The following is a 21,017-nucleotide window of genomic DNA, read 5'->3' as shown; positions in this document are numbered from 1 at the left end:
ACCAAACATGATTTCCTCCCCCAGAAGGCTTTTTTCTGAAACCCAGCTCTAAAGTCTCTTCTTTGCTCAGAAGTTGGCCTTGGCTTTGTACCCAGCAGCACTTGAAAATTGGCTAAAATGGTCTTCAGTGGCTCCCACCATACCTACCAACCCATGCACCTTGCACTCAGCTGTACCGAACACCTTTCCTGTGAGCTGGTGACCACTTCCCTACAGAAAAGAGCACCTAGCTGGTGTCATTGCCCACCCTGCTCCGCCCCCATCCATTTACCAGATGATTATGGGTGTCCCTTACTCCCCCTCAGTGGTTTCCCTTTGTACTTGAAGGTAAAATCTAATCTTCCTAAGACCTTGCACAGTTTGGTTCCTGGATACCCTTCCAACTTTATCTTTCACTCTTCTTCCAGCTTGCTGTGTTCCAATCACACCCATCTTCTTGAAATGATTAAAACACACCAAATGTTTCAATGATTTGAACAGTACTTTGCAAGTACTGTTCCCTTTTCTCCACTTTTTAAATGCCTGGCTCCTTCTTACACTTTTGGTTTCAGCTTAAACCTTCCCTCCTCAGAGAGGCCTTTACTGATCCCTGCTAGGGAAGATAGGCTCATCCCATCCCCATCTTGACACTCTTCATTTTCTTTATTTCACCTTCATCTATCAGAAATCTTTTTTTCCTGTCTTCCTTGATAATACATCTATCATGTAAATGATTATATTCCCAGTGGCACTGCACAGTAAATATTCATCAACAGGATAAACAAATGAGTGATTTTTCATCTTTCCTGAGAATAACTTACCTTCCTATCTGCTAAACCCAGGACCTGACACACAGTATCTACTCAACAAATACTTCTTGACATACTGCTTCTAATTAATGCTGCTTCCTACAGGAAGCCTTCCCTGATCACCAGGATTCAAGACCTGATTGTATTGAAGTCCTGAGCTCCTTCCCTAAGCTTGTGAATACATGGATTGTGTTCATATAAATTAGTCATGTAGCTCTTCACAGATGTCTCCTTCTTAAAGTATTCAAGTCCTGTTTAACATCATAACAATTTTTATTATTTCAGTGTCCTGTTGTTCCTACCTTTCATGGTCATGAAACCACTTCAGATCTGTTCTCAGGAGCCTTATTTAAATTTTGTTCAAAGTATTCTGTGAAAAGAAACAGCCCTCTAAGAAAATAAATCTTGTCCTGGCACAAGTACTGATTAACTGGTTACTAGTTAACAAGTAACTGATAACAGGTGATGGGAAGATCTCCTCTCTTCTCCCCAAATACTGCTTTCCTTCTGATCAGCAAGAGCTTGGGTATGTCACTTAACACCCCCACCTTTGCTCTGCTTTTGCTGGGTGAAGGAGAGGAATTAGGGAGCCTCAGAGGAGAGGACGCACTTAGCTCACAAATAATCAGGAGCCCCACAGGGGTTTGAATAAACTCCGATAGCCCAAAGTCAGTGTCTAAATTATCTTTGGCCTGGACAGAGAAGTCGGGGGGAAAGGCATCCCAAGGGTATCTAGAAATCAGTTTTCCTGGAAACAAAATGCAGGAAAGGATTTCAGATGGGGAGAAGCAACCATAAACTTTGGGGATGATTACCAACTTTTATTGACCATTTACTAGTTTCTACCATGCAAAGCAGGCACTATTAATATCTCCAATATTCAGAATAGAAAACCAAAGCACGGACAAGCTAGGTAGCCATATCCAACCAAAGTCCCACCAAGATTAATAGGGATTAACTGGCTCAACTGGAATTAGTGAGAAAGGTACTGGATATATTTATTTTGCTCTAATATTAGTCTTTAAAAGGCAAATCTAGTTCAGGATTTTAATATTTGCCTTTTTAGCTATTTAAAATGGATAGAAGTGACCTAAGTGAAGTGAAAGTCACTCAGTTGTGTCTGACTCTTTGCAACTCTATGGGCCATACAGTCCATGGAATTCTCCAGGCCATGATGGAGTGGATAGCTTTTTCCTTCCCCAGGGGATCTTCCCAACCCAGGGATCAAATCCAGGTCTCCTGCATTGCAGGCGGATTCTTTACCAGCTGCGCCACAAGGGAAGCCCAAAAATACTGGAGTGGACAGCCTGTCCCTTTTCCAGCAGATCTTCCTGATCCAGGCATTGCAGGCTGATTCTTTACCAACTGAGCTGTCTGCTGCTGCTACTGCTGCTGCTGCTAAGTCACTTCAGTCGTGTCCGACTCCGCGTGACCCCATAGACGGCTTCCCACTATGCTGGGAAGCCCTAAATCGGATAGAGGGAACAGTCAATTTCAGGTAAAGCACAGAGCACTCCTGGCTGCGGGGACTATGTAACCAAGGTGCTTAGTGCCACCTAGTGGCAACCTATGCTCATTGCAGTGAGGCCACCAAGAATACCAGGCCTCCGGGTAGAGGTGCTGCAAACCCTAACTTGTGAAGGTAGAATCTATCAGATATCACAGGTATTCACTCCTATTTGCAGAGGTTACTGCCAAATCAGTGTGCTGGGAGAGGTTAAAACGATTTTTCAGCGACTCCACCTTCCTCCCCTATCCCTGCCTACTTGGGACAGAATGTGACTTCTTGCTTCCACACTCGCAGAGTATGCTCCTCCTAGGGTACATACATCACTGAAGGCAATCTGCTTATCTGTACCCACCCAGAGGGGCTGTGAGCATCCTGGCCAGGGGCAGGGACTTGTCTTACTCATCTTTATGAATAAGATCCTAGTACACGCCCTGACTAGAGGAGGTATCCAGTGAATGTTTGTTGAATGAATAAGAGTGAATGCTTTTGACCCAAACTTGTCATCACTTTGTAGAATTCAGGCAAAGATTAAGCAGTAGTTTATTTGAATAATTTAAACAGTAAACATTTGAGAGGGGTGGGTAGAAGAATGGTAGACACCGCTCAGCGAAGTGTCCAGGGCAGAGCAGGGGGCCGGGGCGACTAGCCTGCTCACAGGGCAGCGGAGGCCCGGAACTTCTGGGTCAAACAGAACACGGAGGCCGTGAGGGCTGTGCACTGACGGGCCAAGAGTTTCACACTCAGGTCATGGTAGCCTCTCTCACAGGTCAGCTTAGCGGCCTCCACAAACTGATGGTAGGTGTACACCACATCCCTCAGGTTCCCCGCTGCCTCCCTGTGGCGGGTGGAGCAGCGGCTGCAGTCTGTGAGCTGGAAGCACAGGCTGGCCAGCTGGACCAGGTGCTGGAAGGTGTCCCGCACAGCACTCTGCATCTCCGCCGGGGTCTGGTCCACTCTGATCACGTGCTGACAGCTCGACAGGAGCTTTTGGGAACCCATGCAGAGGCGGCTCCGGCTTTCAGAAAAGTGCCAGGTGCACTTCTCGGGGGGGTGTTTATTCCCATTCCCCCAGGAAGCTTCCAAAATGTCCTGTAATTCCAGCAAGCTCTCCATGAGTTGGATGAAGCCATCAGGGATGCTGGCGGGGGCAGCTTTCAGCTGTCTTAGAGCCCTGGAGCAGTACTCCGGCCAGATGTGGCTGTTCCTCGACGGGAGCTCGGCGCTGCAGCTGTGGGCCCGGGCAGGCCTCCAGGGCAGGGCCAGCTGGTTTCCTGCAGAGGGCGGTGAGGTGAGGGGGGCTGCAGGACACACTTCCAAGTCTCTGTCTTCCTCCTCTGTCTCTGGCTGCAGGCCAGGGAAGCACGTGGCATAGGAGAACTGGCAGCTGCACTGCTCCATGCCCATCCTGGGGGCCACTGTCTCATTCACACCTGCAAACCCCAAAGATGGGGCTGTCCTGAAACTGTCAGAACCTTTAGGATAGCTCTCTGGGGTAAAGCACAGAAAAGACTTCTCAGCAGGACGGCAGATGCTAGGCCTTTTGCCTTTGCTTTCTGGTACCAAAAAACGGTTTGAACCTTCTAAGTGGGGCTCCTCTTGGGGACATGATAGTGGCTCCGGCAGAGAAGGCCCTGGATTCAAAGAGACGTGCTGGGGAATGTCCCCAGGGGTGGTGTCTTCCCCTGTCACATGATTAGGTGGCTCTGCCTTGCCTTCCTCTAGAGAGAAGGCTGATGAAATAGTCTGGTCCCTAAGCAAGAAATCTGAACTAAAATCCAACTCTACCAATAGTTTTTGTTCTTGGGCCTGGCAATCTTGACCCGGGATCTCTCTGCTTTGTCCTTGGGGGTCTGTAGGGGAACTTAGTGGGGTCTGCTCAGTCCCTGTAACAGGAGTTTCCAAGAAGAGGGAGGCTACCATGCCACCAGCTGGAGCACTGGCACCAGTAGTCTGTGGAAGAACAGCCAACCCATCAACCTTGGGGTCACCTGGATCCTTCCCAGACTCATCATGAAATAAGCTGGTGTCATTTTTGTTTGTAACTTCTCTACCATGTTCCAGCGATAGTTGTCCTTGTTGCTCCTCCTTTGCAGGGAAAGAAGCCATCATCTCTTCTGGATTTATTACACAGTCATCACTTTTAGGTCCGTCTCGAGAAGACAACAAAGGCTCTGTGTCCTGGGGGGCAGTTTCTGGCATAGGATTTATAAACACAGATCCCAATCCTGTTTCCACCTGAACTCCTCCCAGCTCCAGTGTGTCTCCTTGAGCAATAGTATGTGGCCCTGGGCTGACGGTCAGGCAGACTCTGTCTGGGTTCACATTAGCACTGGAGAGGGACGAGGTGCTGTTCCCAAGCTCCAGGGTGAGTTCTCGGGGGGCACTGCCATTCAAGTCTTGAAATGGAGAAAAGGTCTGGGGAGGCCCTGCCTGAGTGGTATCTGGGCCAGATGAGCCTGGGTTGAGACCGCGAGGGGTGTTTGCTGGGGAACTGGCGACACTGGAGGTCAGAGGGACAATCCCAGAATTCTCTTTATGGTTAGGGTCAATCCGGAGGCGAATGGCAGAAATAGATGACACTCGAGAGTCGATGACAGATTTGGTTTCCATGGTTTCTGGCTCCATCTCCATGGCCCGGGAGGCTGGGTTTTTGCTCTTGGTCTCCCTCAGGGGAGTCAGCAGCCCCAGGGCCTTGGTCTCCAGGACGCCGGGCTCACCCTGTACGTCTTGCAGCGAGGACACGGTTGGGGAGGGCGCACCGAGGGCCAGGTAGGGCTCCCGGTCATAGTAGCACACGTCGTCCACACTCTCCAGGGAAGCTGACGGCACCAGGGGAAACGAGACCTGACAGGTGTGGTCGGTCTGCAGGAAAGACCTTCTTTTCCTCAGGGTCTTGGCATACTTCTTCACCCCTCCCCTTCTGCTTGGCTCTCTCCCATCTGGCCCAGGATTTAGGCTGACCTCAGGGCTGCAGGGGCTGGCCTCATTCTGTGATCCTGTGGCACTGGTTTCTACAGCAGAAGCAACTCTGAGCCCTGAGAATCAAGAAAGGAAAAAGAAGATGAAAAGCAGAATAACAAAGAGACGTGCAGATCTCGGGCTCAGGACGCAGGATGGCCTGGGTTTGAATCCTGGCTGGGCCGTGTAACCTGGGGCATGTTAAACCTTGAGCTCGTTTCCTCTTCTGAAAGATGGGGATGAGCACTGTGGTAGATGTGTTTTGATTCCAGGTTGCCCAACATCCATTGCCTTGTCTTTTGGTCAACTTCCTTTCAGGAGATGACATCCCTCCAACAATTATAGGCTGCTGAAATTATTAATGAAGGAGCCCTATTTGTATCAGCCAAGTGGTCAGAGGTATGAGCTAGAAAGTCAGTCACAAAATTTCCTAAAATTTCAAACTCAAACACATTGATAGAAAAAAAGAAAAAAAAAAAAAAAAAAAACCAGTACAACCCATTCTTTGCAGCCACGGAATCCTAACAGTACAATGAGGAATCCTGCTGCCTAGCCTCCTGGTCTGGTCTCTCTGCCTATGTCAGAACCAGGGCTTCACCTCTGCTGGCAATTCTCTAAGCTATCTGGCATCCTTCCAACACTATCTCACTTTAACCAAGTCAGGCAGTACCAGTGGTGTCCATCAATACTGCCATGCTGGATAGATGACTTAGTACATATCAGGCTCCTAGCACAAGCCTGTGCCTAGTGGGTGATCACTAAAGGAAGCCTGTGCCATTATTGTTACGATCATCACCACAAGGTGAGCGTTCTGAAGGAGATTTCTTTTGACAAAAAGTGACTGCGACTCTCAGTTGCGGGCATAAGGGATCTTGTGCATACCAAGATGGATCTTTCTGAAAGGAGAAACACTTCTATGAAGTCCTGGGAATCAGCCAGAAGGAATTAGGATCACAGGCTAGTGCCTGAGAATCAGAGGGTTCTTATATTCGGACCAGTTTTTTCCAACCTGGCTGAACCTTATTAAAAGCCTCATCAAATCCTATGCTGCTCCTCACACCTCCTAAAGCAGAATCTGTGAGGCTGGGTCTAGGAATTTATAGTATTTGACTCAGGCCTCTTGGGTGATTTTGATGCCCAGATACCTTCTGAAGTTACTGCTCTGCTCTAGGCCCCCTCAGCCACTGGCCAAAGGTGTTTCTGAAGCTTAAAAAAGGGAGAGGCTCTCACAGCAAGTCAGCAGCCCAAGCAGACCCTGGACCCATGAGTCCCAGGTTGGGGCTGCCTCCCCAGCACCTCGCTGGCTCTCCATGAAAGACGAAGTGTCCAATGTGGACCTTATCTCCCTGACTGGACTCCCACAAAGGAAGGCCTTGACTGATGCTCTGTCTCACCCCCATCATGTCTCCAGCACAATGGCTGGCCTAGCAGGACAAGACTGGAGGCATGGATGGCAGCTGACTGTGTTCTCTGGGGAGCGGTGCACAACCCGGCCGTGGGTTTCTACTGATCAGTTCATGAAACCGAGGCAGGTGGTGGAGAGGGCACTCATTCATCCATCTAGCAGCAACTGCCAGGAACTCTGTGGTAGGACACAGAGGTGAGCGTCAAAGCACCGTTCCCACATCACAGAAGCTTTTGCTTTAGTGAAGGAGAGAAATATCCATACAAAAAATCACACAAATAAGTATGCAGCTACAGGCAGGAAGCACCCAGGGTGTGTGATGGGGGTGGGGAGACCTCATCCTGGCAGTCTGGTTAATATCCCCAGAGGAAGTGAATTTCCAGGTGGGGCCTGAGAGATAGAAGGCCAGCAGCAGCCAAAGATGAGGGCAAGGAGTGTTTCAGGTGGACGGAGCAGCATGTGCAAAGGCTAGAGGCAGGAAAGAACTGGGCACTTTTAAAAATGGCAAGGAGGTCTGTGTGGCAGGAGTGCAGGGAGAGGGCTCAGGGGGAAGGAGAGAGACACACTGAGGCCAGGTCACAGAGGGCCTCGAGAACCCTCACAGGGGCTGCTAAGGAGCTGGCCTTTCTCCCACGAGCAGTGGGAACCCACTAGAGACAGGGAGCAACAGGAAAGGACTGGGACACAGAAGAGGGCTCACAGCTTCCCCTGCTCCTAGTAGGTCACTCTTAATGTCTGGGTGCCATTTTCCAATTTTTTTTTTTCCTTCAGAGTGTAGTGAGAGAGAGGAAGAGTGTATGTGTGAGTGTGTGTGTGTGTGTGAGAGTGTGTGTGAGAGTGTGTGTGTGAGTGTGTGTGTATGTAAATATTCTGCAAGGACCTCAGGTCAGCTTAGGAAGTCATTCTATGAGGAAAGACACCCCACACTCTTTGTGGAGGAAAGAATGAGGAATCTGATCTTCCCAACTATGTCTGTGTCCCTTAAGGACCACCAATGGCCTGCCAGTTAGGTTCTTTTTGTTTTAAGGCCTCATTTAAAGCTTCCAGGTCAACAACAGCACAGCTGCTTCCCTCTGCTGGGCGCTCATATCAAACCTTTTCTTTCTCTGTGAATTTTGTCCATCTCACAAGGCCTGGTCCATTTGATGCCTCTTTTGGGAAGCCTTCCCTGATTCCCACTGCAGAATTAATGCCACCCATCTCTGCCTGTCCACAGTTCTCTGAACCTCCCCTGTTGCCCTTACTTGAAGTTGGGATGCCCACAACGTGGTCCACTGAGCCCAGGGAGCCCACCTCAAAAGAGAATGAGCACCCATTCTTTACCCAAATGTTCTCCCCTCAGGCTTGCACACTGCCCTCCCTGGGGACTGAGGAGCTGCCTGCACTATCCACAGACCTGCCAGGGAGGGCTCACCTGAGAGGGCATCTGGGGGTGTGAACTTGTCAGCTGCGTCATAGTATTCCTCGTCGGAACTGCCATCTTCCAAGGCCAGTGGCAGGCCTGGGGTCAGGGCTTGCAGCACGGAGCTGGATGGGGCCTCAGACCCTCCCCGCTGGCCCAGGGCTGCCATGCGCCCACCCTGCCGGGTAGCCGTGCTATCAGAGCTGTCGCTCAGGTGGCTGGCGGGGGAGACGCTGGCACACAGGCTGTAGTAGTCTATCCGGCTGCCCTCGTATAGCCTGGGGTCCAGCCTGAGTGCATTCAGCTCCGGCCCCCAGCTGAAGGCCTCAGGAGCCGGACCCTCAGAAAACTCTGTCTTCTGGCTCCGAGTGTTGGCTCTCTGGGCCAGGTCCAGGAGACAGAGGAAGCCACTGGTTTCAACCCTGCTTCTCTCCTCCTGGCTGTCTGAATCAAGACTCTTCGGGAAGCCAGGCAAGCCCAGGTGGAAGAAGCCGGACCTGCTGGAGGAGCAGGCATCCAGGTCATCCTCCTCCAGGGCGTCCATGGACTCACTGGAGCCGCTGGTCCTGCAGCCTCGGCTCTCGGTGTTGGCCGAGTCGGATGCCTCGGATTCGGCACTGTCTGTTGTGCTGCTGGCCCCGCAAGTGCTTGGGCCTTTCCCAGCCTCTGCAGGCGTGGAGCTGTCCCCAGGAGGCTGCTCTTCTTCTGTAAGTAGTCTGCAGGGGCCCAGCTTTGGCAGGCATCTGTCAGAGAGGGGCTCCGGCACGCAGTCCACTTCGGATGACTCCTCAGAGTCACTGCAGGCCCTGGACTCGTAGCCTGACACAAGAGTTATGCGACAGGGTTAGGGGACTGGCAGATGCTCGCGTATCCACCCGCCTCCACTTTGCCTGCCCTCTTATTTTTCAGATGAGAGAACAGAGGTCCAGCAGGGTGACAGGCCTGGACCATGCTACGCTGACTGACACGGGACTCCAAATTTCCACTTTCTCCACACAAGTGTCAAGTCTCCTTCCCCACATCTATCTGAGCCACCTCCAAGGAGATCTATCTGTTTATGGAAACAGCTGGGTATTTAGGTGGTTTGCTATTCCCCTCCTAAAAATCTCAGCTCTGTCCTGACTGGGTATCAAAATCAGACAGGGAATCATATTAAAACAACAACAACAACATATCCTTGGACCTCACCCTGATGTATTGAGTCTAATAGCTAGGGAATGGAGCCTGAGAATCTCTATTTTTACCAACTTTATGGGGGTCCTGAGGCTGCTAGGCTGGCATCATTCTGAAGCCTGGCCTGGCGACCCGCTGGTGCTACAGGGCTTTTAGAAAAGTGAAAAGTGACCCACTGCTGGTTCTTGGAAGGATTCATGGTGAGAGGGTTGGGAAGCATTGAGCCAGGTCTCAAATTGCTCATGCACCATAAACCTCCAGGTGCAATCTGTTTTCAGCTTCTCTCTGGGGACTTCCCTGGTGGTCCATGGTTAGCGCTCCACACTTCCACTGCAGAAGGCACCCTTGGTCAGGGAACTAAGATACTGCATGCCACACACCACAGCCAAAAACAAACAAACAAACACCCAAACAAACAAACAAACCCACTTCTCTCTGATCCCATCACATTGTATTTAAACCTCTGATGGTTCCTCTTGCCTACAGGGAAGAACCTAAGTTCTCCTACTGAAGTTGGGGGCTCTCACAGGGTGACCCTGAGCAGCCTGGTCACCCCCTCCCAGTGCAGCCCCCCTACTTCCTCAGCAGCCTGGTCGCTCACTGCAGCCTTCCCCATGCTCTAGCTACTACAGAGAGCTTTTCAGCCTTCACGCCTCCATCGTGTCCCTCTGCTTCAAAGGATCACTCCTCCCCCTTCGCCTGGGTAACTTTACCATGTTCGTCATAACCTACTACAAACAGGTTGAAGTAGCGCTCCTGTCACCACCCCGCCAGGCCTCCACAATAGCATGGCTCCGTGGGGTGCCGTCTCAGAGGCATCATTCCCTGTTAATAAGCTGTGTTAAAGGGAACAAATGCAGGAAACTCTTCATTTCAGAATTCTTAGTTTCCTATCAGCCAGCCTCTGAGATTACTTATGTCTGTCTTATCCACATGGAGGAAATGCCATACAATGGTGCGCTACTGAGCGCCTCTCCCTACCTCCACATTCAGTGACAGCATGTCAGGGGCTTGAAATTTTATCTTTGACAGTAAGACAAGATGTCACTTATTTGTTTAGAAAGTGTAGCTGACACGGTGGGAGTGTTTCTGCCATTGCCAATGTTTAGGCAACTGCTTCAAATCAGGGTTCTGTTTCATTTTGTTTCTTCCCCTGCAGAGACAGTTGTTAAACATTTATCAGCAAACCACTGGGAAGAATGCTGCATCAACAGTGCGGAAGCAAAAGCCTGGAGGAAACTGGGAAAATGTTCACCTAATCTGGCCTCCCCTACTTCATTCCTTCTGTCATATGATTTTTAGCTTCTATCTCCACGTACCCTGTTCGTATAAACATATAAGGCAGAGAATTTTTATTATAATTCAAGAGAAGCAAAAGAGGCATGAGATGAGAAGCTAGGTCAGCTATTCTTTCTAAACAAATAAGTGACATCTTGTTTTACTGTCAAAGATAAAATACTGTGGATCTTGGAGATTATTTTAGGTAATACTACAGGGAATCAACGTTTCCTTCCTTGGAGAAGGAAATGGCAATCCACTCCAGTACTATTGCCTGGAAAATCCCATGAACAGAGGAGCCTGGTAGGCTACAGTCCATGGGGTCGCAAAGAGTCAGACACGACTGAGCGAGTTCACGTTCACGTTCACATTCACAGGGAATCAGACACCTTCCACAGCCTTCCTTGGCTTTATGGGACTCTCAGGTACAAAGAAATCCTCTCTATTTAGGATTTTGGAAAGATCAGCTGTTTACCAAGAAACGAATGGAGAAACAGCTCTCATCCCCTTGAGTGGAAGCCTCAGCTCCACTCCATGCACCATCCCCTTTTAGGCTGCCTTGACCTACAAGGCAGTGAAGTGGGCCCATCCTTACTGGGTCCAAGCCTCAGCACCTCACCTTCTTCAGCAGACACTCGGTGCACCTGCTGTTTGTTTCCAGGCCAGAGGAAAATGGAGGTCACTGGGTCGACAAACAGCCTGTAGTACCCAGCAATCAGGCAGGCTAGGTCTTTTGCACTGTTGGATTCCAGCAGCAAAGTCAGAACCTTTGAAGGTAAAGAGGCTCTTAAGCATATAAAGGGCTAAGGCTGGCAACAAGGGATACAACGTCTGAAGGCTGGCAGCAAGCGATAGAAAGGGCAATCAGGCCATGTGGGGCCCATGAGAGATTTCAGGTAAAGCCAGCCATGGTCCATAGACAGGCCCCCTGGTGTCCCAACAATCTATCTGTCCTCACCTACAAGATTTGAAATGAGTATGCACCCACACAGCCACACAAGCACTCACACATGCAGTGGGTTCCTCCCATCCAGTCTCCACAGAGTCTCCTGTCCTTCGATCCCAACCCCAGCCCCCCATCCCAACCACCCCACCCTGCTTATTCATGCTATGGGGCCTCTTCAAGACCTGACCTAGAAGAGAAAAGGAGCAGGATCAAGTAGAGAAGGAAGGAGAAGAGGATAAGAAGAATGAAGCACCAGTCCTGATCATGTTGGGATTAAGTCAAGGAAGCAGGATAACTTAGGACCTTCCAGAGAGGTACAGGAAGTACCCTATGCCACTGATCTATTTTGATTGCTGCCACCCAAAATCTTGGGCAGCCATTCTGGTCTAATGTGTGTGATAATACCCTCTGGTGGTCCCATCTAGGTTGCTGAACCTGTCAGGAAAGTACACGGTCAAGCTCAGTTTATAGAAAAAAAACCTTGGCCTTGCCCGGGAGAATGTACCCTGTTCATTACTTTCCCTTTGATGGGACAGGATGGACAATTCCATCTCTTAGGAAAATGTTGGACATGAGACTCTGTTAATATCCAAACTCACATAAACTACCGTTGAGTAATTTACGCCCAGATTCCAGAAGCTGGATTCCAAATTTCTTCCCCATGCATTACCTTGACATCCTGAAGATACACTTTGACCATGCTCACTTTCTCAGACTCCTCTGTCAGCTCTACACGGCTGATATTGGCAAACTCTGCCAACGTGGACATGATGTTGAGTTTGCTATTGATAATTTGGCTAATGCCATACTTGGCTCCAACCAGAAGGGCAATGTAGGATTCTCTGTCCTGTAACTGCAGAGGGCAGGAAGGGGAATTAGTTTCCATTCACAAGCTAGGGAAAATACATTATACACGTAGGACATGATACCTTCCTTTGCAAACTCCTCACCACCACTCCTCTAGATGACCAAATTAGGTGACAGCCTAACCTGGGCCCCATCTACAGATAAACTCAGTATAAATTTATCTCCCATAATACTCTTCACAATAGAGGATCAAACCACGGGACTTTTACCCATTCCATAAACACAACCATATACTTGCACACCTATGTGCCTAAATTCACATTGTGCCCTCCACTTGGGATCCCTTGTTATCATTACCTATTGAAAACCCACCCTTTTTTAGAACATTCCATCAAAACCTACTGCCCATTGAAAACGCCACCTGATTTGCTCCTCAAACCAGAACAGTCCTTTTCTATGTTGATTCCACATCACGTCCTCTGTCCTTCTTGGACAGCACGGGACTGTCTAGGACTAGGATTTCTAGGACTTCTAAGCTCAGACTTCTTACTGTTATTATTTTTATTTGAGTTGCATATTCCATTAAGGTCCCTGACAACAGAGTCTGTGTATGTCTACGTCTGTACCTCCAGTGACCAGCAAGCACCCTGAGCCAGTTCAATGTAGTTGGTTTCTTCTCCCACTCCCAGTTCTTTCCTTACACAAGAAAGGTAAAGAGGAGTTGGAGACAGGAACTGGACAGTTAGCAGAGGGCAGGATTAGCCCTAGAAAAAAGTGGGTAGTTTTTCTTGTACCTTCAAGTTTCCTTTCTGTGATCTAGTGTCTCCTCCGCCATTTAGTCCACTACTTGTACAAAGACTTGACCAATTTTTCTCTTCCCCAAACAATCAAGATGCTCTTCCTTTCTTTCAAAACACCGATTCTCTTTTTCCATCTACACTGTTAGGTCAGCAGCCTAATTAGATGAACCCATCACTGTAAATGACTAAGAAGCACACCAAATGCACTGAAAGGAGCTTTGCTATTATTTTTTTTTTTAATCTCTAATTGGTAAATTGTCTGGCTTTGTGCTTGAGAGTTCTAGGGCTGACTGGTGGGGGCAGAATTCCCTTAAGCCACATCCCACATCTCTGACTGCAGCAGAGCACAGAGCTCCAGGCCTAGGCGCCAAAAAGCAGACCAAGGGAGGAATGGATAACACAGCAGAGGACTCTTTTTCTTGTTTTCCCTTCTCAGGTCCACTCCTCACTTCTTCCCTTCTGAATAATCAGGGCCCCAGCCTCCAGTCTAACATTCTTATCTTTTCTTCGTGATTTCCCTTTTTTCCTCTTCAACTTCATATACCCAAAGTTCCCGGGAAAACTGGAATGCCTCAGGATGCCTTTCCTCTGAAATCTGGCGAAATGCAATCTTCTTGCCTTTCCTTAATCCCTTCTCCTCCCCCATTCAACCTGAAGCTGGCAGCAATGGTCTCTGATTGGACTTTCCAGTAATGGTCCTGCGCCTCTCATGGCTTTGCTCTGCCCTGTTTGGTGCCTCGTTGCATCATTTGAGGATGGGAACCGTGTCTCACTCAGCTCTGCCTCCCCCAGCATCTGTCAAAGGGCTGGTGTCAAGCAATGGCATGACAGGCACTCCCTGACGTCATAATGTTCACTTTCCCAAACAAATTCTAGTCCATGACAGTCCTCAGGAATTTTAGACTAAAAGATACATTGATGTTCAGAGGCTCTCTTGCATCCCTTATAAGAAGTTCTTTAATACATACCATTAAAGTAGCATTAAATATTTTCCCACCGTACGTCTTGAGTTCCCCAAGGATCTGTAGGTAATTTAAACGTAGCTGGGCAGCAGAAATAAGTTGCTTAAATAAGGGTGAAAAAAAAAGAAAACAAAAAAAGACTGTTGAAGTCAGAGCTATTCATTTGCCTAAAATGCAGGCAATGTTGAAAATTCTCCCCCTGAGGTTTCACAACAGTCAGCATGTGATTGGCAAGGGCTGTGGCTAAATTACCTTCTGTCTGGGTTCCAGCAAGTTCTGGTTCCTCTTCATGTGGAAGCTGATGGCTTTCTTGATGTCTTTTCCTTTCATGTTTCGTAGTAAAGTTGGAGATATAAAGTTCTCGATTCCCCAATCCTTCCTGCCATGAGACATTGGAGACAAGGAGGCTCATGTCTACAGCGAACTTGACTCTAATGAAGAACGTAATTATATTCGATTCAGTAGTTATTGTTCCAAGAATACTGTAATTATGAGCTTCTTTCTTAGCAGAAGATATCTGGCTGGTCTTGTGGAGTATATGTAAATATATATATATGAATACTGTATATGTGTGATATCTATCTATTTATACAAACACACACACACTCCACAAAAGTGAGCCATTCTGGAATTAAACCCCATGATCGTTCAAGGAGCCCATTACTCCTTACACATGTTCAGCACAGTCTCATAGGGCAATACACAGAACATGTGAATCCCTGAGGCCATGCTTGAGGATGATGCCAGCCTAATCCCCCACCATCCCACCCAACAAACTAGTTAAAAATACAGATTCTCAGGTCCCACTCTCTAGAGATTTAACCTAAGATATTAGGGGTAAAGCCAAGGATTTTTATTTTTATTTATTTATTTTTTTAGCCAAGGATTTTTTAAAAAAATTTTTAATAGAATTCATCAGCAGGCAAGACAGAGCTGAGATTTGGTGAGGAGATGAGTAAATCTGGGTGATACCACCCAGAGCAAAGTGACATTTTAAGCTAAGAATCTGGAGATGTCAGAGCCTCAGGACTTGAAACTGCTCTAATAGGAATGTAATACAACAGGATTTTGTTCACCACAAATGAACTTCCAGGGAATTCCTGCTCTCAGAAGAGCTTGATGCTGAAGTTGTCAACTGATTTCCTGAGATATCCTCCCAGGAACCGGGAATTTACGAAGGGATTCTGTGTCATTCCATCTGGAGCTGGCTTGGGCCCCAGAGGGAGCATCGGGTTCTGACCTGGGGGAAGCCAGGCTGTGTTGGAGAGGGTGCAGAGGGAAATGAAGGGAAGACAGTGGACAGATGGGGAGGTGGGTGAGTGTCAGCTTCGTGTGGATTCTGGCCATCCTGGCCCAGCGCCAGCCAAGTGATAAATGCCACACAGCTGCTGTTGGTGGGACACCGAAGTCCCCTGCCACTCACTCTATGTACTTCAAAGAAATCTTCTGCGGCTGCGCACATGCGTAGATCCGCTCCTGGATGTGCAGGGCTGCCAGCCGGAGCGCCGAGCTGCACTTCATTTCAACCGCAAAGCGCTCCTGGAGCACATCGCTGCAGCTCTAGGAGAGATGAAATCAGAGACACTGGGAAACAAGAACACATGGATTGGGTTCCTAGTGCTCTTAGGTGAAAGGCAACTGGGAGACCTAGCTCTGCCAATTCTTGCCTGTGTGACCTTGGTTGCCCCTTTTGGCAATAAAACCCGTAACTCTAAAGATCCTAAATGGTGTTCAGTTCAGTTCAGTTGCTCAGTCGTGTCCGACTCTTTGCGACCCCCTGAATTGCAGCACGCCAGGCCTCCCTGTCCATCACCAACTCCCGGGGTTCACCCAAACTCATGTCCATCGAGTCGGTGATGCCATCCAGCCATCTCATCTTCTGTTAGAAAATGTAAATCTTCATTGAGGACTAAGCTTTAAGTTCATTAATATATTGCAAATCGCCTAACATAGCAACTCAGTGACATAAAATGGAATTCTAAGGGATAATCAGGCCTACTCTCCCTCAGACCAAGATAATCCCTCCAGTGAGTTGCTTAGTTGCCTTGAGCTCATGTTCAAAATAACCCAATGTGCCATCTTTGAGAAAAACCACTGTTATTTTAGGAAGGGCAGACCAGGTCACCTGCAGATAGAGGTATTCAAAGGCCACAGGGTCTTCTTTCAGGAGGTCCAGGGGGTCCCTGGGGACAAAACAAACCCTGAAGAGGCAGCGGTAGTCATGTGACTCCTCCCTTTCCACTACCTGCAACACATAAGGGAGACACGGTTCATCTTCTGTTTTCCTTCTCAGTTATTCCACAAAACAACTTAAATAAAAAAAGACACTGAAAGATAGTCTCTAAAGATTTCAGTTTTAGTTCTTCCAAGTCAGCACAGACCTGTGTCCTAGATTGACTTTCCCATGGGTATAAGATGCAAAACGCTCAAAAGAGCAGTTTCCCACTCATCCCATCAACCTGTTCCCCTTTCCAGAAGAAATCTCTGCATCTGGCTTCTTATATACCCTTCCAGAGACTGTCTATGTGTATTTATGCTCCTATAAATGCACATTCCTTTATTTCCCACAAATAGTAGTATACAATACATTACGTGGGTGTATATATAATAAATATATCCTGCACCTTTTTTTTTCACTTCAACTATTTCAGTGGTCTAATTTGATTTCTTTCTCCAATGCTAATGGAACAGAAGTGATTTTTTTTTAAAGTTTGTAAGCAGCAATGTTAGGAAATGAGTGACCACGGTAGGAATTTGTCTGCAATGAGGAACACTCAGAGCAGCTTCCATGAGTTCATGCCTTGTTCATGCTGCTCCTCTTCTTAAAAAAGCACCTTTTCCTTTTCCAATTACTGAAAACCCACTTATTTTTATAGTAGTACATACTCAATAAGAATTTACGGAACTGACCTGTGTTTGGCTTTTGAAAGCTGGTATAACAAATCACTGCATGGCTAAAAGACTGAGAGGTACAGGTCGACTAACTGTGTTAGCCCTGTCCTGCTCAGGACAAGTCTCACAGAAAGGGCTGAGGCCTAGCAACAGATGCTTCCCTGACATCTCAAAGGTGGGAGGTTCAGAGGAAGGTCATCAGAGCTGGAAGCAAAAGATGGGGTCTAGCGGTTGCATTACCTTGAGTAAATTACCTTACCTCTCTAAGCCTCTTTCTCCTTGTCTGCAAAACAGAGGCTTGCCTAAGTTTGTTTGCAAACCAGGCTGAGTGAGCTCTGTGTTGTCAGGGCACAAGAAAGCACATCAAACCTGCAGATGTGCTGCACCCTGTACCCAAAGGCTATGGCCGAGGCAGGCAGCTCACCCTGCCCAGATCTCCCCACTGGGAGCAGACGCAGGTGGTACCTGCTGGATGAGCTCCTCCTCATGCAGCAGGTGCAGCCGCGAGACATTGTACTGCTCCTCCAGGACCAGCGCGAAGTAGTCTGTGCTTCGGATGGACAGCTTCTCCTTCACCGTGAGGATGATGTCCTGCGGGCACAGAGGCACAAGGGTCACCAAGGAGCGGGCCAGTCCACACGTTCAGGCACAGAGCGGGGAGGACTCCCCTGACCTCCTCTCTGCTCCTCCGTGCTGCCAGGGAGAGAAAGGCCCGTGCTGGCTGGGTCCACTGCCAATACAGGAGGCTAATCTTGATGGGCCACACGTGGGACTTTTCATCACCCCTTCAGGGCCCTGTGCCCATCGCTCCCTTCCCCTCAGGGCTCCAGTGCCCCCCGCATGGCCGCCCTCTCTGGCTTTACCTGGGAGGCTAAAGCTATCCCTTGGGGCCTTACGCCCCTCTTCATGGTCTCCAGATCCATCTTATCTCTGGAGCCTGCACTGTCAATTGCTTACCAGACATAATCACACCACCTGCCCTCTCTGCCCCTGAGGGAAATAATCTGATGCTTCTGAACCTGTTTCTTCCTGTGAAACAGAGGATGACGATGCCCATTTAGAGGGGCTGATGGGGTGAGTCTAGCATCTAGCAGGCAAATACTGGGCCCCCAGAACTGCCATGCCACACTCCCCTCGTTCACTACAGGGCCCCCTTGGCATCACGAGGTCTTTGCTGCCTCGGGGCATTCACGGTGCTGTTTCCTCTGCCTGGCACACTCTTCCTGCACTCTTCCCAAGGCTACCTCTGGTCTCTGTATCTCAGTGCGACTGTCCCTGTTAATCTGTCCCAGGGTCCTGTTGATTTTCTTCATCACTATGACATCTTCTTCGATGACAGCACTGTTCTTCAGTAACAGTACAGTGAAGTGAATGGGCTCTAGACCTAGACTTCTAATCACTAGCTTTGTTTCCCTGGATAACGTGCTTACTCTCTCCATGCCTCAGTGGTTTCATCCCTAAAATGGTCATAATAGTGACACCTCTCTCAGGGGTTGTGTGCATTAAATGGCTATGCCCATACACGGCCTTTAGAATAGCAGCTGGCAGATGACAGGTGTTCATTGCCTGGTAGCTGCTGACATCTGTTTTTCTGCTTATTGTCATTTACCTGCTAGATGCTAGACTCCCCCAGAATGTGAACCTCGCTTGTCTTGTACTCCATTATATCCACAAAACTTGGCATTCAGTGATGCTCAACAGACTTCCATTCAATGAATAAATAGTCATCATGGACTCATCATACACGTCCTGCTAGAATTTTAGATTTAGTAAGTGCCAAACCATCGGGTGCTACCTGCTCCTCACAGCTCCCCATTCTGAATCCTCTTCCTGCTTTCTCCATCACCCCCATAACTAACCAGCGACTAGGTCCTAAAGTTTAATCACCCTGAAACTCAAAAACATTAGTTCAATGCCAACTGTGTGCTGGCCATGATGGAGAGCCCCTCTCATGGCTCTGTCCACTCTCTCCCTTCTCCATTTGGCTTGAGCACACACATTTGTCCTGGCTTTGTTGATTCATGTCCTAAGGAACACCCTGCTACCCTATCTGATCTCCACTCTACAGCTAGAGCAGAGATTGGAAACCAAATCCAGCCCATTGCTTATATTTGTAATTATAGTCATATGGCTACACAGCCACACCCATTCTCTACAGTGGCAGAGGTGAGTAACCACGACAGAAGCCCCCGGCCCATAAAACATACCACATTCATTATCTGGCTGTGTACAGAAAGCATTTGCTGACCCTTAACCTAGAGGAACTTGTCTAAGCCTTGTATTGCTCATGCTGTCCTGGCTCAAGAATATTCAGTGCCTCCTCCATCACGGCCCACTAGCCCAAAACCAGATCCCTCAATTAACATTAAAGGTTCTCAAGTATCAGGTGCCAACCCATTTATTCCACTTTATCCTTTGCTGCTGCTTCTGTTGCACTTTGCTTGCAAGCCTCATATACTTGCTAAACTTTCCCATCACTGGGTCTTTGTCGGTGTCATTCCCCATGACTGGAAATCTGTCTTCACACACCACTCCTGACCCATTCCTGTCCATCTTTCCAAGTTGATCTCACAGGCCACCACGTCCTGGGAGCCGTTCCTTCCTACCTAGCTGGAAACTCTCTCTCCTGGGAGCCCACAGCACCCCATTTTCACATCCTACTTTCCTGCTTCTGAACACATTGCATTCGCCATAGTTTCTTCACGAGTTAACCCTAGGTCCCATCTCCTCACCTCAGCCCCACCCCAAGACTCTGGGCTCCCTAAGAGAGTGACCCTAGGGAGTTTCTTTCTGTATCATTAACAGCTTTGCTAGCACACAAAAGTACCACTAAAGGACATATTATTTTCCTTGACAGAGAAACAAGGTTTTCTAATGTAAGAAAACTCTTGCTTCCCTTGGTAAGGGAGCGAGGAAGCGAAGTCGCTGATGACTTGACAGTGGTTTTTTCTCTTTTCCACCCATACAATTTGCTTACATCCCCCTCTCTTTTCTGTCACAAAGAGCTAAAAGATTTGCTCTGTACAAATTAGGCTATCACAGATCAGTGAGATTAACCAGCACTACACTAGCTACGTCCTTGCCCATTTCCCCAGCTCCATGTGTCACCTTGGCTTAATTCCCCTGTGGTGTGTGTTTTTATTGTGAATAATCTCAAAGCCTTTTTGGCCATAGAAGGAGGACTCCCTCCACTTCCAGGGCACCCCCCCATTCCAGTGCACTCTGCTCAAAGGTGACGGAAGTAGGAACCATGTCTAATGCATCTGCACAACTTCTGTGCTGAATGGCAACACGGTCAGCTCCAGCGCAGGGTTCAGAGACAACAGACCAAGTTGGAAGACACTGATTTTGATGCATCGGATATCTTGGTGTTCTCATCTGAAAAGTGGGTTAATACTTGTCACCTTACAAGGTTACTGCGGGCATTAAGTGAGATAGCAACTAAGGAAGTGCCCAGGGAATGCCAGACAAGGAGTGACACTGAACAGAGCCGTTCCTCCCTCCGATTCCTCCTCTGGGCTTGAACTTCCCAGAGCCAGACAGGCTTTCTCCAGCTTCTCTTCAGTCACGCTAAAGTAAGAATGGAATAGGGCATTTGGGGCAGCCCTAGGAACTGCCATTAAGGTATGACCTAAATCAAATCCCTTACGATTATACAGTGGAAGGGACAGATTCAAGGGATTAGATCTGATAGACAGAGTGCCTGAAGAACTATAGATGGAGGTTCATGACTTTGTACAGAAGGTGGTAGCCAAAACCATCCACAAGAAAAAGAAATGCAAAAAAGACAAAATGGCTGTCTGAGGAGGCCTTCCAAATAGCTGAGAAAAGAAGAGAAGTGAAAGGCAAAGGAGAAAAGGAAAGATACCCATCTGAAGGCAGAGTTCCAAAAAATAGCAAGGAGAGAGAAAAAAGCCTAAGTGATCAATGCAAAGAAACAGAGGAAAACAATAAAATGGGAAAGACTAGAGATGTTTTCAAGAAAACTAGAGATATCAAGAGAACATTTCATGCAAAGATGTGCACAATAAAGGACAGAAATAGTATGGATCTAACAGAAGCAGAAGATATTAAGAAGAGGTGGCAACAATACACA

The 21,017-nt window shown here is 48.2% G+C and overlaps 1 protein-coding gene across 1 annotated transcript in view; it reads right to left on the bottom strand.

Moving 5' to 3' along the window:
- Positions 2,823-21,017, bottom strand: part of FRMPD1 (FERM and PDZ domain containing 1) — a 158,201-nt gene continuing 140,006 nt past the window's right edge. Inside the window, exons 8-16 of the mRNA XM_018052189.1 lie at positions 17,387-17,512; positions 16,155-16,274; positions 15,453-15,589; positions 14,282-14,408; positions 14,036-14,131; positions 12,131-12,313; positions 11,134-11,281; positions 8,076-8,882; positions 2,823-5,333 (exon numbers count right to left, since the gene is read on the bottom strand). Of these exons, the coding sequence (XP_017907678.1) occupies positions 2,950-5,333; positions 8,076-8,882; positions 11,134-11,281; positions 12,131-12,313; positions 14,036-14,131; positions 14,282-14,408; positions 15,453-15,589; positions 16,155-16,274; positions 17,387-17,512 (4,128 nt within the window). The 3' untranslated portion in view covers positions 2,823-2,949. The remainder of the gene's footprint in view (positions 5,334-8,075; positions 8,883-11,133; positions 11,282-12,130; positions 12,314-14,035; positions 14,132-14,281; positions 14,409-15,452; positions 15,590-16,154; positions 16,275-17,386; positions 17,513-21,017) is intronic.

Source organism: Capra hircus, chromosome 8, assembly GCF_001704415.2.
Source record: "Capra hircus breed San Clemente chromosome 8, ASM170441v1, whole genome shotgun sequence".
Classification (NCBI taxonomy): Eukaryota; Metazoa; Chordata; class Mammalia; order Artiodactyla; family Bovidae; genus Capra; species Capra hircus.
Note: the sequence above shows the minus strand (reverse complement) of the source record. Positions and strands in the feature narration are given on the sequence as shown.